Source organism: Nerophis lumbriciformis, linkage group LG33 (genome assembly GCF_033978685.3).
Source record: "Nerophis lumbriciformis linkage group LG33, RoL_Nlum_v2.1, whole genome shotgun sequence".
NCBI lineage: Eukaryota > Metazoa > Chordata > Actinopteri > Syngnathiformes > Syngnathidae > Nerophis > Nerophis lumbriciformis.
In genome coordinates, this window is record NC_084580.2 from 10,728,495 (window position 1) to 10,746,250 (window position 17,756).

At 41.1% G+C, this 17,756-nt stretch overlaps 1 protein-coding gene across 1 annotated transcript; it reads right to left on the reverse strand.

The window, feature by feature from the left end:
* Window positions 1–192: 192 nt before the first annotated feature.
* On the reverse strand, window positions 193–17,066 carry znf131 (zinc finger protein 131). The gene is made up of 9 exons (XM_061928738.1): window positions 16,923–17,066; window positions 16,260–16,395; window positions 11,479–11,580; window positions 8,980–9,124; window positions 5,799–5,901; window positions 5,523–5,708; window positions 4,137–4,512; window positions 3,933–4,063; window positions 193–1,578 (listed from the first exon to the last, which is right to left on the reverse strand). The coding sequence occupies exons 2-9, from the start codon at window positions 16,375–16,377 to the stop codon at window positions 1,063–1,065; spliced, it is 1,677 nt and encodes a 558-aa protein (XP_061784722.1). The 5' UTR covers window positions 16,378–16,395; window positions 16,923–17,066; the 3' UTR covers window positions 193–1,062.
* Window positions 17,067–17,756: the final 690 nt, after the last annotated feature.

The window sequence follows — 17,756 nt, forward strand, 5'->3', positions numbered from 1 at the left end:
GGTAAAGACGTCAACATTAGGGCCCCGCCCAGCACAGTACATTTCATTCTGAAATTTTACTGAAATCCCCCCTTACAACATTGCACAATACTTGTTTATATTTAATTAAACTTACTAAAATCACCACTTCTAAAGTCTTGCATTTTTGACAAAATATATATGTGTTGTTTTACAGGGAAAATAAGTGTAGGGTATTCTGTAAACAATTTATTATTGTTATTTTTCCTACAAAAATCATTCAATCTGGTTGATCAAAAGTGTAACATTACTGCCAAGCGCTTTGTGTGTTAGGTTTGATATGAGAAGCCACGCCATTTTACCAGCGAGCCAAATTAAAAAAAAAAAAAATCACAGGGCTTTACTTACATGTGTGATATGATGAAACGTGTTGAAATACATTACCATATTTTTCGGACTATAAGTCGCAGTTTTTTTCATAGTTTGGCCGGGGGTGCGACTTATACTCAGGAGCGACTTATGTGTGAAATTGTTAACACATTACCGTAAAATATCAAATAATGTTATTTAGCTCATTCACGTAAGAGACTAGACGTATAAGATTTCATGAGATTTAGCGATTAGGAGTGACAGATTGTTTGGTAAACATATAGCATGTTCTATATGTTATAGTTATTTGAATGACTCTTACCATAATATGTTACGTTAACATACCAGGCACGTTCTCAGTTGGTTATTTATGCGTCATATAACGTACACTTATTCAGCCCGTTGTTCACTATTCTTTATTTATTTTAAATTGCCTTTCAAATGTCTATTCTTGGTGTTGGGTTTTATCAAATAAATTTCCCCCAAAAATGCGACTTATACTCCAGTGCGACTTATATATGTTTTTTTCCTTCTTTATTATGCATTTTCGGCCGGTGCGACTTATACTTCGGAGCGACTTATAGTCCGAAAAATACGGTATTCTTTCGTACATGGCAAATACACAGCAGTCCAGGGGGAGCGTTGAGAAGGATGCCAAAAAAGAGGATATTTTGATGATGTACAGTGTCCATGCAGTGTTCAGTTCTCAAAGTAAGTCTCATCTGATGTATATTTTCATACAACCACCGCATGTATGGTTTCGTCTACATTCAGCATCTCCCCGTCCACCTCTACTTCCACTTGAGGGCAGATTATATGCTGTTCCACGTCACCAGAGGACACGCGCACCACCTGGATTTGCACGCCGGCCTGCTTCAGTCTCTCCATGTCCTCCTCACACATCTCAGTCATGCCTCCGTCCTCCACCACTACTGTGGTGGTCTCTTCCATCTCCATCACTTCTATGGGGTCCATCGTGACATGTTCCACTTGGATGCCGTCGTCCAACAGCACCGTTTCCGTTGCCTCAATGTTTTGCGTCGTGATGGCGAGCGCCGCGGTGTCGCCGACCACCATCTGTTGGGGCGACTGGTCGTCCTCAATGGAGTGAGTGTCTTTGAGGTGGCCCTTAAGCTCTTTAGGGTCAGTGAACCACAAGTCGCACATGGTACAGTGATTGGGCTTGTCTCCAGTGTGACTCACGAGATGGTCTTTGAACTGGTCCCAGCTGTTGAATACACTGTTGCACACCTGGAGGGAGAAGAAAAGAGTGAACACACTCTTGTACATCTTTTTCAATATCCTGAGCATCTGAGTGGCCACATAGGACACAAAAATGACCAGTGCATCTTTTTAGTCATTATTGCAAACTGCGCAATTTTCTATGCCTGTCAAAATACTGGAAAATAGTCCACCATTTTGTGCCGTTTAAACACAAATGGTGCTTATTTTATTGAACTGCTAAAGTTTAATATAATTTTAGTAGAGATGTCCGATAATATTGGACGGCCGATAAATGCTTTAAAATGTAATATCGGAAATTATCGGGATCGGTTTCAAAAAGTAAAATTTATGACTTTTTAAAACGCCGCTGTACGCAGTGGTACACGGACGTAGGGAGAAGTACAGAGCAGTTGCGTCTCCCAGTCATACTTGCCAACCCTCTCCATTTTCCCGAATTTCAGTACCCCTCCCAAAAATCTCCCGGGGCAACCGAACTTCTCCCGATTTCCACTCGGACAACAATATTGGGGGCGTGCCTAAAAGGCACTGCCTTTGCGTGCCGGCCCAATCACATAATATCTACAGCTTTTCACACAAGTGAATGCCATTCATACTTGGTCAACAGCCATACAGGTCACACTGAAGGTGGCCGTATAAACAACTTTAACACTGTTACAAATATGCGCCACACTGTGAACACACACCAAACAAGAATGACAAACACATTTTGGGAGAACATCCGCACCATAACACAACATAAACACAACAGAACAAATACCCAGAACCCCTTGCAGCACTAACTCTTCCGGGACGCTACAATATACACCCCCCGATACCCCCTACCTCCCCGCCCCCCACCTCAACCCTGCCCCCCAAGCTGCTGTTTTGAGTCATGTTAAAAAAAAGAATGCACTTTGTGACTTCAATAATAAATATGGCAGTGCCATGTTGGAATTTTTTTCCATAACTTGAGTTGATTTATTTTGGAAAACCTTGTTACATTGTTTAATGCATCACAACAAAATTAGGCATAATAATGTGTTAATTCCACGACTATATATATCGGTATCGGTTGATATCGGAATCGGTAATTAAGAGTTGGACAATATTGGAATATCTGATATCGGCAAAAAACACATTATCGGACATCTCTAAATTTTAGCAATGACTTTGTGATTACATTTTGGTGACTTTTTGTTTTATTTTCTAAAACATTAGACAGTTGTACCTCAACCTATGAGCACATAGCTTTATTGTTCCACAACCAGGCTCGTAACTCACAATACTAGTATCTTGAAGCAGCACCACACATTAAAATTAATTTAAATACATTAATTCCCAAAAAGGGACAATTTTAATATGTAACATGCCTTTCAAAAAGAAAAACAAAATTTTGGATAGGAAATATTGTTTTAAAAACAATATAGTCGTAATAGAAACAACTACAGTACAGTAGTTGTATTAATGCAATACGGTGTGTAGATAATGCATCACCTGTATTTTTGCAATACAGTAATATTAATGTAAGCATTTCCCTCTTACAGCAGACAGAAGAGGACTTAAGAGATCCTTAAAGTTAATTCTGATTGGTGTCTAAAATACCGTATTTTTCGGAGTATAAGTCGCTCCGAAGTATAAGTCGCACCGGCCGAAAATGCATAATAAAGAAGGAAAAAAAACATATATAAGTCGCACTGGAGTATAAGTCGCATTTGTTGGGGAAATTTATTTGATAAAACCCAACACCAAGAATAGACATTTGAAAGGCAATTTAAAATAAATAAAGAATAGTGAACAACAGGCTGAATAAGTGTATGTTATATGACGCATAAATAACCAACTGAGAACGCGCCTGGTATGTTAACGTAACATATTATGATAAGAGTCATTCAAATAACTATAACATATAGCACATGCTATACGTTTACCAAACAATCTGTCACTCCTAATCGCTAAATCCCATGAAATCTTATACGTCTAGTCTCTTACGTGAATGAGCTAAATAACAATATTTGATATTTTATGGTAATGTGTTAATAATTTCACACATAAGTCGCTCCTGAGTATAAGTCGCACCCCCGGCCAAATTATGAAAAAAACTGCGACTTATAGTCCAAAAAATACGGTACTAAATTAAGGTACAGCTGTACTTTACAATCTTCCTGTATCTGCCTGCATTTGATCATTTACTCACTTAGACTAATCCATTTTTTACAGGGGAATGAATGCATATACACATTAATCAGTAGTTTGTGTCGTAATCCTACTACCAAAAAAACCAGCCAGGAAAAAACTGACAAGGACAACCAAGTTATTTTTACTACATGAAAATGTGAAATATATGACCCTTTCTTTGTTGTCATGAGATCTCATAACTATACCTGACATTCATAGAGTTTCTTCCGTCCCTTCTTGGCCCCCGCTCCGTTCTGACAGGCGGCCATATGGCACTTGAGTGTGCTGTTCCTTGCAAATCTTTCATGGCAGTCTGGACACTCGTATGGTTTTTCACCTACAGATAAACCACAGAAAAGGTGAGAATGAGTTTTTGACCCACTTAACAGACAATTTCATTCTTGTCTCACCAGTATGCTTTCGCAGATGCTCCTTAAAGTGTCCAAAGTGGTCAAAGTGCTTCTTGCAGTATTCGCAAACATGGACTCTCTTTTGGGCTTTCTGATTTTGGGCCAGCTCCTCTGCTTCGAAATGGAATGAGCTCAGGTGCTGATTGAGGGCGCCTTCCCGCGTGTAGGCTTTGCCGCAGTGGCTGCACACGTGCTGCTTTTTCATCATGCCCAGGTGCGTTTTCAGGTGCTGCTTCAGGTGATAGTACAGCTTGAAGCTGCGGTCACACTTGCTACAGCGAAATGTGTTGTCCACTTGAGATATTTGGACCTCCACCACCTCCACATTCTCGAGCACTTTAGAAGCTGTAACTGTTTCTTCCTGATAGAGGACTTCCTGCACAAACACACGTAAAACCGTTCACCCGTTAAAGATTTGTCGCGAACAACAAATCCATTGATATGACAAATAGGGATTTTCTGATCAGGGTTTTTATGCTGCAGATTCAGATATAGATCATCAATGACTGAGATCAGCCGATACTTATATCAATCACATACAAGTATTAATTTTTACATTTATTTATGGTTAGTGCTATTTACAGTTCAACAATATCAACACAATTTATACAAGTTCATTATACATACAATTGTTTAAGCTAAACAAAGTCAAAAGTACACAATAACTAGACAAAAGCAAAAACTATTACTCATTCAAATCCTTTGGTTGTTGGAATTATTCTCTAAATTTGTAATTATTAACAAAAAAAATATTTGAGAAAATAAAAATATCTATCCAATCACTCTCTAATCAATCATGTACTGAGGCTACCCAGGTTATGGTTTGATTCGCCTTGCCCTTTCATGTTGGGTACTTCTGGCTGCAGCAATGCTGACACACCCAACAGTTGCTGGAATAGTATCCTCTCTCTAGACACTAATTAATCTACTCGTTAATTTCCTGTTAATTGCGGCCTACTTTCTGCTGAAAGTTGCAATTCCATCTACATGTTTTAAAGTTTACTAACCACTTATTTGTTGTTTGCCTGGTCCTTGCTGGCTCTTGGTGTGTAGCATGTTAAGCCTTGTCCTCCAGTGATAATTGTACTTAAGATCCTAAAAAACGCAGTTTATTTGCCGTAATATTGATGATTATTACCTTATGGGACCGGCCCAACACTTTGTACGGAGATACATGATTAGCTGCTAGCTTGTCAGCTGGCGGACTAAAATAAAGAGATTGCCGTTTGTGATCGGCATTAAAAAGCATAATAGCGATCATGTACTTTTACATGAAAATCTTGCGATACTGATCAGTGGCTGATTAATCAGCACATCCTTAATGACTAATAATGAAAACATTAAAAGCCATAATCTACTGTAACTGCACAATAAAGCTCAATGTACCTCTTCAATGTCTCCTTTCTTCACTACTTGCAGTGAAGGCTCCCCCTGCTGGTACTTGCTGGTTATGTCAGCAAGCAGCGCCAACGCCGAGTCGTTTGACTGGGCGTTGTTTGCCACATCGACTACCTCCTCCAGTCCTGTGTCCTCCACCGCAATGGCACCATCCGCTATCATCTCTACCTCTACCTGCGGGAGAAAATCAGTCAATATTTTATGCCGGACATTTCATGAACGTCCTGCTTTGTCAGGCGCGATATTGACAACAAATATACGAACCTGTTCAACTGTGGGCAGGGCTTCTGCAATCACGTAAGACGTCTCTGTAAACTTCCTTTTTCTAGTGCTACGCTTTTCCGTCCCTGAAGGAGTTTCGTCGATCCTGATATAGAAGACAGGCAATTATTGAGATGGTGTCATCTATTGTTCACGAGTGGGGAAGAGTGGATCGTGAGATCGACAGGCGGATCGGTGCGGCGTCTTCAGTAATGCGGACACTGTATCGATCCGTTGTAGTGAAGAAGGAGTTGAGCCGGAAGGCAAAGCTCTCGATTTACCGGTCGATCTACGTTCCCATCCTCACCTATGGTCATGAGCTTTGGGTCATGACCGAAAGGACAAGATCACGGGTACAAGCGGCCGAAATGAGTTTCCTCCGCCGAGTGGCGGCGCTCTCCCTTAGAGATAGGGTGAGAAGCTCTGTCATTCGGGGGGAGCTCAAAGTAAAGCCGCTGCTCCTCCACATCAAGAGGAGCCAGATGAGGTGGTTCGGGCATCTGGTCAGGATGCCACCCGAACGCCTCCCTAGGAAAGTGTTTCGGGCACGTCCGACCGGTAGGAGGCCACGGGGAAGACCCAGGACATGCTGGGAAGACTATCTCTCCCGGCTGGCCTGGGAACGCCTCGGGATCCCCCGGGAGGAGCTGGACGAAGTGGCTGGGGAGAGGGAAGTCTGGGCTTCCCTGCTTAAGCTGCTGCCCCCGCGACCCGACCTCGGATAAGCGGAAGAAGATGGATGGATGGATGGATGGATGGATGGATGGATGGTCATCTACTTGAAAAAAAACGTGTCATCACAAATAAATGCATCTACAAAACTACTATCGATGTGCAAAATCGTTAATTTAAAATTAAAATGATTAATAACTTCTTACCCATGATAAAAATGTTAAAACTATGGAATATGACAGAGTCGGATGATTGCCGATTTTGTTGTCAGGAGTCTGAATCCACCCTGCATTTGTTTTGGTATTGTCACATTGTGTCTTCGTTCTGGGTGGAAGTTGAAAAAATGTGTTTATGGATTGGTTTGTTTATGAAGCTTGATGTGGTTTCTATTATTTTAGGAGAGTTCATTGACAGTCATGATTTAGTCAATTTAATTATAGTACTCGGTAAAAGGATTATTTTTAAAGCCAAAAACAGATATTCAGTATTTTTTAACTTTAGAAAGTTATATGGTTGAAAACAATAATGATGCCAAAAAACATTAAAAAAAAGATGGGAAGTCCTCAAAGGCTTATTTTGAAAATGTAATTTTTTTTTATAGATTATATGCAATCTGTTGTTGTGTTCCCTAATTTGAGTGTACATAAATGAAGGTGTGCGGTTCTGAGTCCGACTTGTAATTTTGTTTATAGATTATATGCAATCTGTTGTGTTCCCTAATTTTCAGTGTACATAAATGAAGGTGTGTGTTGCTAAGCCTGACCTGGACATAACCTGGACTGGACCTGGTTTCAAGATCTCTTTAAACAATCTAATTTCATTGACAACCTGGTCAGGTGAAGATAAGGTCATTTTTTAAAAAAATACAAGAAAAAAATTTCTTGAATACAAAAGAAAGTAAAACAATATAAAAACAATTACATAAAAAATAGTAATTAATGAAAATGTTAGTGGACCAGCAGCACACACAATCCTGTGTGCTTCAAGGACTGTATCCTTGCAGACTGTATTGTTCTATATTGTAGGAACCAGAAGTTTAATAACAGAAAGAAACAACCCCTTTTGTGTGAATGAGTGTGAATGAGTGAATGGAGGGAGGGAGGTTTTTTGGGTTAGTGCACTAATTATAAGTGTATCTTGTGTTTTTTATGTTGATTTACGGTAATAAAAAAATTAAAAAAATTAAAATAAAAAAAACTAAATGCCTCTTATCCATGACAACATGTGTCGCCCTTAGATGTCTTTGCCACAATCATTAAGGGCATATAACACATGGCATTTGTAAAGCTGATGCGGCAGCACTTTTCCCTCTCCTAATTGCACATTTTACATTGTTAAACCATTATAATCATTAGTGGGTAAATGAAAAATTTGGAAAATATTAGGAAAACTGCCTTTCAGCATACACAAAATAGTTACCTTTGTTTTGGCCAACAATAGGTTATTATGATAATGACACATACTAGCTGTCTCCTGCAAATGTGACAGTGACAAGCGAACCAACGCATCTGCAACGCACTGTAAACGAGTAAATGGGTTATACTTGTATAGCGCTGTTCTACCTTCAAGGTACTCAAAGCGCTTTGACACTATTTTCACATTCACCCATTCACACACACATTCACACACTGATGGCGGGAGCTGCCATGCAAGGCCCTAACCCCGACCCATCAGGAGCAAGAGTGAAGTGTCTTGCTCAAGGACACAACGGACGTGACGGTGGAGATCGAACCAGGAACCCTCAGGTTGCTGGCACGGCAAGCACAAGCTGCAAGAGCGCTCACTCTTTGCATCGGTTTTAGCAGCTGCGGGCGTTAGTACAAAAGCGGAAAACAGGAAGTGGGTGAAGCCTCTTGTCATTCATTAAGTGTCTTTGTTTTTGGGCGGAGAGGCAAAGTCGCTCGCATGTACACAGAGCAACAACTTAGCCCGTGACGACCAACGCCAACAGTAGTGATAGTAGGAATTTGGAGGAAAATAACAGAGGCAAGCGCACCAGCGTGAGAATAGTGCCAACATAAAAATACAATACAACATTCTTGCATGCCCACCTAAAACACAACCACTCGACTCAGTATTTTCAACTAATAAAAGACGTGCACATAAAGATGCAGAGCCTTTGTCCTGACAGTCCACACTCACTGAGGCGTTTGATGAACAAGGTCAGGAAAAACGAAACAGCGCACAAAATGTTGTGCGCGCACAGAAAGTGTGGTTCACTACATCGCCAAAGACAAACTGCCACTTAACACTGTTCGAAAACTAGCATTTCCAAAAATGCTGCAAATATTTGACAGCCACTGGTAATGTTTGTCATGTCATGTTAGTGTTCCTCGCTCTGCTTACGTAAATAAATGCCTCAGGCCACTGTATGGCGCCATAATCAGTCAAATATATAGCGCTTAATCACAAACGTCTCAAAGGGCTGCCATATGGTTATTTCCGCTCATCAAAAACAAGGGCCTGTGAAGAATTGATGTGGTGACAGTTGCACTTTAAATGAGAGACTCACTTGTTGCTGAGCGCCTTGATGGCTTCCTGCATCTGGAGGTATTCTGCAGCCTTCCACACATCGTAGGCTTCTTCTTTTCCCGCTACGGCCAACGTGGCAGTGTACGTGAACTCCATCAGTTGCCGGAATGCCATGTTGCTAACCCCTGATGTGACGAGACAAAGCAGCATTGGTGTGACCGACTACTGGATTTCCTCACATACACCAAACATCATAAATTGGGTTGTATAATATACACTGCACTAGTTAATTCAACAAAGGTACTATACTGCCTTTGAAAAATGCAGGTAATTTTTTTAATCGACATGATGGTGCGCCAATGTGACATTAAAAAAAATAAAAATAAAGTACGGCAAATTGCAAATATAAAGTTTGAGTGAAATCCGTACCGTATTTTTCGGACTATAAGTCGCAGTTTTTTTCATAGTTTGGCCGGGGGTGCGACTTATACTCAGGAGCAACTTATGTGGGAAATTATTAACACATTACTGTAAAATATAAAATACCGTATTTTCCGCACCATTAGCCGCACCTAAAAACCACAAATTTACTCAAAAGCTGACAGTGCGGCTTTTAACCCGGTGCGCTTTATATATGGATAAATATTAAGATTCATTTTCATAAAGTTTCGATCTCGCAACTTAGGTAAACAGCCGCCATCTTTTTTCCCGGTAGAACAGGAAGCGCTTCTTCTTCTACGCAAGCAACCGCCAAGGTAAGCACCCGCCCCCATAGAACAGGAAGCGCTTCTTCTTCTACTGTAAGCAACCACCCGCCCCCGGAAGAAGAAGAAAAAACGCGCGGATATCACCGTACGTTTCATTTCCTGTTTACATCTGTAAAGACCACAAAATGGCTCCTACTAAGCGACAAGGATCCGGTTCATGAAAAGACGCAATCTCTCCATCCGCACACGGATTACTACCGTATTTCACAGCAACTGATATTCCTGTGAACCGCACTGTGGAACGGGAGCACGTACGGTGAATATTCGCACCACAGGGAATGAGAAGTCATCCTTCACTGTGGTTCTAGCTTGCCTTGCTAACTTCCACCCATGGTGATATTCAAAAGGAAGACCTTGCCAAAAGAGACCTTTCCAGCCGGCGTCATCATAAAAGCTAACTCGAAGGGATGGATGAAGAAAAGATGAGCGAGTGGTTAAGGTAAGTTTAAGTTTACGCGAAGAGGCCGGGTGGCTTTTTTCACGCAGCTCTGTCCATGTTGATATACGTATGTTTGTGATTGCACATTTGCGTACATTTTGGGAGTGAACAGAGTTGTTAGAACGCTGGTTTTTAATATATTATTAAAGTTTGACTGACCTATCTGACTGTTTTTTTGACATTCCTTTAGCGCAGTTAGATGCGGCTTACAACACGGGGCGGCTTATTGGTGGACAAAGTTTTGAAATATGCCGTTCATTGAAGGCGCGGCTTTTAACCCAGGGCGCCTTATGGTGCGGAAAATACGGTAATATTATTTAGCTCATTCACGTAAGAGACTAGACGTATAAGATTTCATGGGATTTAGTGATTAGGAGTGACAGATTGTTTGGTAAACGTTTAGCATGTTCTATATGTTATAGTTATTTGAATGACTCTTACCATAATACGTTACGTTAACATACCAGGCACGTTCTCAGTTGGTTATTTATGCGTCATATAACATACACTTATTCAGCCTGTTTTTCACTATTCTTTATTTATTTTAAATTGCCTTTCAAATGTCTATTCTTGGTGTTAGGTTTCATCAAATAAATTTCCCCCAAAAATGCGACTTATACTCCAGTGTGACTTATATATGTTTTTTTCCTTCTTTATCATGCATTTTCGGTCGGTGCAACTTATACTCCGGAGCAACTTATAGACAGAAAAATACGGTAGGTTCCTACTGTGGAAAGATCAGTAATACCGAATCATTGTGGTGTTATCCTGTCAGTTTGACACTATATGTGCTAGCCTTCATGGGAAATGTGGTCTTTCTTTAGGCAAAACACTACCGCTTTAGTCCATTGGTGCCGCCAAAATCAACCAAAACTGAAAGTTCATAATTGGGGCTTTAGCAGGCACAACATGTTAAAACAAAAAGTAACCAGATATTAACAGTAAATGAACAAGTAGATTGATAATCTATTCATCCATACATTTTCTACCACTTGTCCCTCATAATTTTGACAAAATAATACAAAATCAAAAATGTTCCTGCATACCAGCCACATTAGGGGACTTTGTAACCCGTAAGCTTACTTACGACTAAAGGAGAAGTTGTCCAGTATGTTCATTATGTTATTTAATGCCAAAAAAACATTTTTTGCGTGCATTAATTAACATTTGTTTAATGTATCATAAGATTTTATGTTAAAATAAAGCCAATAATTATATTTTTTGGGGTCCCCCTTATTTTGAAAAGTATCGCCCTATATTTTGTTAGCGGTTCCAAAATACTGGACAATCCAACACATAAATCAACTTTATTAACAGAATGGTAGTACAGTACCTTCAATCTCCACCAAAGGCTCCTGGGTAAAATCCTGGAAGAACTTGTGGAAGAACTGACTGCACGCTGCCAACACGGCTTTATGTGCTCTGAACTGGTGTCCTATCAAAAGGGGAAAATGTTTGTTTAGAACCCCATCATCATAACACACTGTGTCTTATTTTCTAAAAGTTTGCCTCTACTAAAACACGTGCAAACTTGATAGCACACGCAAAGCTGATCTACTAAACATGTGCAAAGTGGATCGGGTCTCTTAAGTGAGCAGAATAAGGCGTGCAGTTGATTGATTGATTGATTGACTGAGACTTGTATTAGTAGGTTGCACAGTGAAGTACTTATTCCGTACAATTGACCACTAAATGGTAACACCCGAGTAAGTTTTTCAACTTGTTTAAGTCGGGGTCCACTTAAATTGATTCATGTTACAGATATATACTATCAGATATATACTATCATCATAATACAGTCATCAGACAAGATAATCACATTGAATTATTTACAATCCGGGGGGTGGAGGGAGGTGTTAGGTTGTTATCATCAGTCATGAGAGAGAGAGAGAGAGAGAGAGAGAGAGAGAGAGAGAGAGAGAGAGAGAGAGAGAGAGAGAGAGAGAGAGAGAGAGAGAGAGAGAGATCAGAAGGCATAAGAAAAAGTATCTGCATTTGATTGTTTACATTTGATTATTAACAATACGGGAAGGGTGTTAGTTTAGGGTTGTAGCTGCCTGGAGGTGCACTTTTATTGCGGTTATGAAGGAGGATAGAGATGCCCTTTCTTTTATACCTGTTGGGAGCGCATTCCACATTGATGTGGCATAGAAAGAGAATGAGTTAAGACCTTTGTTTGATCGGAATCTGGGTTTAAAGGGGAACATTATCACAATTTCAGAAGGGTTAAAACCATTAAAAATCAGTTCCCAGTGGCTTATTTTATTTTTCGAAGTTTTTTTCAAAATTTTACCCATCACGCAATATTCCTAAAAAAGCTTAAAAGTGCCTGATTTTAACCATCGTTATATACACCCGTCCATTTTCCTGTGACGTCACACAGTGATGCCAATACAAACAAACATGGCGGATAGAACAGCAAGATACAGCGATATTACGCATGTATTGAAACGGATGGTTGTAGTGTGGAGGCAGGTAGCGAAAACGAAATTGAAGAAGAAACTGAAGCTATTGAGCCATATCGGTTTGAACCGTATGCAAGCGAAACTGATGAAAACGACACGACAGCCAGTGACACGGGAGAAAGCGAGGACGAATTTGGCGATCGCCTTCTAACCAACGATTGGTATCTGTTTGTTTGGCATTAAAGGAAACTAACACCTATGAACTAGGTTTACAGCATATGAAATACATTTGGCAACAACATGCACTTTGAGAGTGCAGACAGCCCAGTTTTCATCAATTAATATATTCTGTAGACATACCCTCATCTGCTCTCTTTTTCTGAAAGCTGATCTGTCCAGTCCAGTTGGAAATGCATCTGCTTTGAGTGTCGCAGGATATCCACACATTCTTGCCATCTCTGTCGTAGCATAGCTTTCGTCGGTAAAGTGTGCGGAACAAACGTCCAATTTCTTGCCACTTTCGCATCTTTGGGCCACTGGTGCAACTTGAATCCGTCCCTGTTCGTGTTGTTACACCCTCCGACAACACACCGACGAGGCATGATGTCTCCAAGGTACGGAAAACAGTCGAAAAAAACGGAAAATAACAGAGCTGATTTGACTCGGTGTTTGTAATGTGTTTGAGAAAATGGCAGATTGCTTCCCGTTGTGACGTCATCGCTCCGAGAGCGAATAATAGAAAGGCGTTTAATTCGCCAAAATCCACCCATTTAGAGTTCGGAAATCGGTTAAAAAAATATATGGTCTTTTTTCTGCAACATCAAGGTATATATTGACGCTTACATAGGTCTGGTGATAATGTTCCCCTTTAACGTGGTTAGTGGAGCTCTCAATCTATTTTGCGCCTCTGTCTTTATTTATATGCAAAATATATGCTGATCACAATACTGGGAGGAGAAAAGGCAAATATAATACAGTACGCGCAATGTGATTCATCAACACTGTTTTGGGAGCACAATTTTGCGTTTTAGCACGTTTGAAAAGGACGTGCAAACTGACGGAGCGCTAAAAAGAGACAATGGACAGAGAATCCTCCATCCTTTGTGTACTTTTCAGCATATTTGGACGGTCAGAAATAAAACATATTAGACACTGTCCATGCAGCGACATCCTTTTATAATTTCATAGCTGCTGGATGACTTAGGGGGCTGATCAAAATGAATTCAATTGATGCGTTTTGGTGTCATTTAATATTTTTAATGACATTTGTTTTTTTACGTAAAACATATATTACCAACATAAATTCTATTTGATAAAAAATATTTTTAAGTATGCATTTTTTGTGACTTGGGCACAATTGTACACTTGCCTTTTGAGCACCTTCAGTGGTAAAAAAAAAAAACAGAAAAAAAAAATGGTGTTAATCCTGATGCCTTGCACGTCTGCTTCTAAAATGTCCATAAAAAGTGGTAAATGTCTCCTGCTTGTTTGAAAACATAGCAAAATTCCACAGGTAGGAGCATGATAACATGGCTGTGCAGTCAATGGCTGTCTCCGTATAGTACACGCAAAATCCTTATTTAAATAAGGCGGCCTCCACCACCTTTCGACAGACCAGTTCGACGTTGGCTTCTGCGCATGTCCAATTTGTCGAGGTCAAAGTTCGGGAGAGATAAACAAAGGCAGCGACGCCCTACTTTGTCTGGTGAACTTCATCAGTTTGTGGTTTGTTTTTACACTTTAGCGTGAATAGTAGGATATATATTTCTGAATTTTTGTTTATTCCGTGTCGTGTATATTTTTTAATATGCCGAAGACAGTTTACGCAGTTGTGGGATGTTTGAATAGTACATATCACCTCACAAGATGGAAACAAACAAAGTGTGACATTCATGAGTGTTATTTTAAATATGGTGATCTCACCATACGGTATCATTAAAATACTAACATAAAGGACATCTGACCTGTTGTGAAATAACTGTAAGCCTTGCCTTCTTTGTAACTTTGAAGCATTCTTGTGTCCATGTTTGTGACTCCAAAGTACATGCCTATATCAAAAGTACATGGTCGGTGGCCAGAGCTTCATGCCATCCTTTTCTCCTACCCAACCGTCAGAAATAGAGAGAGGGTCTGGCAAAAAGTTAACACCTGTCTTTTTTTGGTAGTCCGCAGCCTTTTCGTCATTCACCTCTTGTTCGGTTTTCTTGGCTTTTACTCCCATTTCCCACGCAGCAAAAGCCCCGGCAACAAGATCTTTTTTATTTCCAAGACACCTTTAGTCCACAACAACCAAAATGGTCTTACAATGAGTCAACACTCCATCGCATAAAATACTCAAAAGTCGACATTTACTTCCAAATCAGCGCCACTCGATAATAAGGAAGCCATTTTCTGGGTTTGTTTATCCCTCTCGACCGTTGACCCGTCAAAAAAAAAAGAAAAAAAGAGTCTCGCGAGAACGAGCCTGCACACCGTCTTAGTAAATCACACTCAACATGCCTGTTAATGGGACAGCTATTTTATAGATTGCACACGTTTAGCGCATCGTATTTAGAACTTAGTTAAAGTACCAATGATAGTCACACACAAACACTAGGTGGAGTGACATTTGTCCTCTGCATTTGACCCATCCCCTTGTTCACCCCCTGGGAGATGAGGGGAGCAGTGAGCAGCAGCGGTGACCGTGCCCGGGAATCATTTTTGGTGATTCAACCCCCAATTCCAACCCTTGATGCTGAGAGTGCCAAGCAGGGAGGTAATGGGTCCCATTTTTATAGTCTTTGGTATGACTCGGCCGGGGTTTGAACTCACAACCTACCAATCTCAGGGCGGACACTCTAACCACTAGGCCACTGAGTAGGTTAGATTAGTTAGGTCTAGAGATGTCCGATAATATCGGACTGCTGATATTATCGGCCGATAAATGCTTTAAAATGTAATATCGGAAATTATCGGTATCGGTTTCAAAAAGTACAATTTATGACTAAAACGCCGCTGTGCGGAGTGGTACATGGACGTAGGGAGAAGTACAGAGCGCCAATAAACCTTAAAGGGACTGCCTTTGCGTGCCGGCCCAATCACACTTTTCACACACACACACACACAAGTGAATGCATGAATACTTGGTCAACAGCCATACAGGTCACACTGAGGGTGGCCGTATAAACAACTTTAACACTGTTACAAATATGCGCCACACTGAACCCACACCAAACAAGAATGACAAACACATTTCGGGAGAACACAACATAAACACAAGAGAACAAATACCCAGAACCCCTTGCAGCAATAACTCTTCCGAGATGCTACAATATACACCCTCCGCTACCCCCCACCTCAACCTCCTCATGCTCTCTCAGGGAGAGCATGTCCCAAATTCCAAGCTGCTGTTTGGAGGCATGTTAAAAAATATAATGCACTTTGTGACTTCAATAATAAATATGGCAGTGCCATGTTGGCATTTTTTTTCCCATAACTTGAGTTGATTTATTTTGGAAAACCTTGTTACATTGTTTAATGCATCCAGCGGGGCATCACAACAAAATTAGGCATAATAATGTGTTAATTCCACGACTGTATATATCGGTATCGGTTGATATCGGAATCGGTAATTAAGAGTTGGACAATATCGGCAAAAAATATATTATCGGACATCTCTAGTTAGGTCCTATATAAATCAGGTCCTATTTGTCTATATGGCCCAACCTACCGTCTACAATCAAAGTAATGTCTGTGAACTGGTCCAACTGTCGCTGTTCGTTGAGCTTATCCATCATGGCTTTGTAATGAGCGGGGAACTCACTTCCTCCTCCAACTTCAGCCGCCATTGTCGTATTGATGATTGTCTGCAATGAACATGAAGGTGCATTAGTGATGAATAGCAGATGCATGTCAACAATTAGCCAGGTATAACATCTGAGGAACTAGAAGTGCAGGCACAAACGATATGCATAGAACAAGACCAGAGCAAGACAAGAAGGACCATCATTAAGTATGAAACACTTCAAAGCTTGCACATTTGTGACCAATTCCTGCTAGCTAGTATGATAGCATTATTTGCTAGTTTGGCATGTTAGCATGCCAGCTGCAAAACCTCAAAATGTAGCCCATAAAAAACACGCAGTCCCTCCCAAACTTAACTTACCGGCGTCGAATATGATTATATAGTGATTAATGTTACTCAGCGTGTTATGAATGAACATCAGAGGCCACCGTAACGTTAACGGGCCCCTTAGCATGCTCGCCATTTAGCCTTTGACTATCAACATTACGTCATCAAACCGCGCATTAAAATACACTTTTCCCCGGGCATCAACTCGGATTGGAAGCGCCGCAGGTCAAAACACACGACGAAAAACGTCGGTAAGCATACCTGGAGGGGGTTTATAGTGCTTCAGCGGGTGGTTTTACCGTGACCATTCCTTCCACGCATGTAGCACAGGACGGCTTGTCTCGCTGCTTTCAAAGGGCGGTCGCTCATCCTCAGGCCTCAGACTCCCACAATCCTTTGCGCACGCCTCTCCGCCGTTGCTAAGTGACGACGAATCAGACAAAGTAAAGAAAATCAACATGTGAAGTAAGGCAAATAAACACGTTGCACTATAAAAATCAAGGCATAGTGTCAATAAAAAGTGGGGGTTTATTGTGTTTCTCAAAATATAGTGCATTGTTTTATCTCTGTAGGTTCAATTCAGTTTGAAAAAATGTATTTGTCAACAGCACTTTTAATCAATCAATGTTTATTTATATAGCCCTAAATCACAAGTGTCTCAAAGGGCTGCACAAGCCACAACGACATCCGCGGTACAGAGCCCACATAAGGGCAAGGAAAAACTCACAACCCAGTGGGACGTCGATGAGAATGACTATGAGAAACCTTGGAGGGGACCGCAGACCCCCCCACCATAGTGGATCTAACATAATAGTGAGAGTCCAGTCCATAGTGGGGCCAACAGGAGACCATCCCGAGCAGAGACGGGTCAGCAGCGCATAGATGTCCCCAACCGATGCACAGGCGGTCCACCCCGGGTCCCGACTCTGGACAGCCAGCACTTCATCCATGGCCACCGGACCTGTGCCCCTCCCCCCCCCCCCTCCACAAGGGAGAGGGGGGCAGAGGAGAAAAGAAAAGAAACGACAGATCAAGTGGTCTAAAAAGGGGGTCTATTTCAGTGACGTGCGGTCACTAGAGGCAGGGGCCTCACCT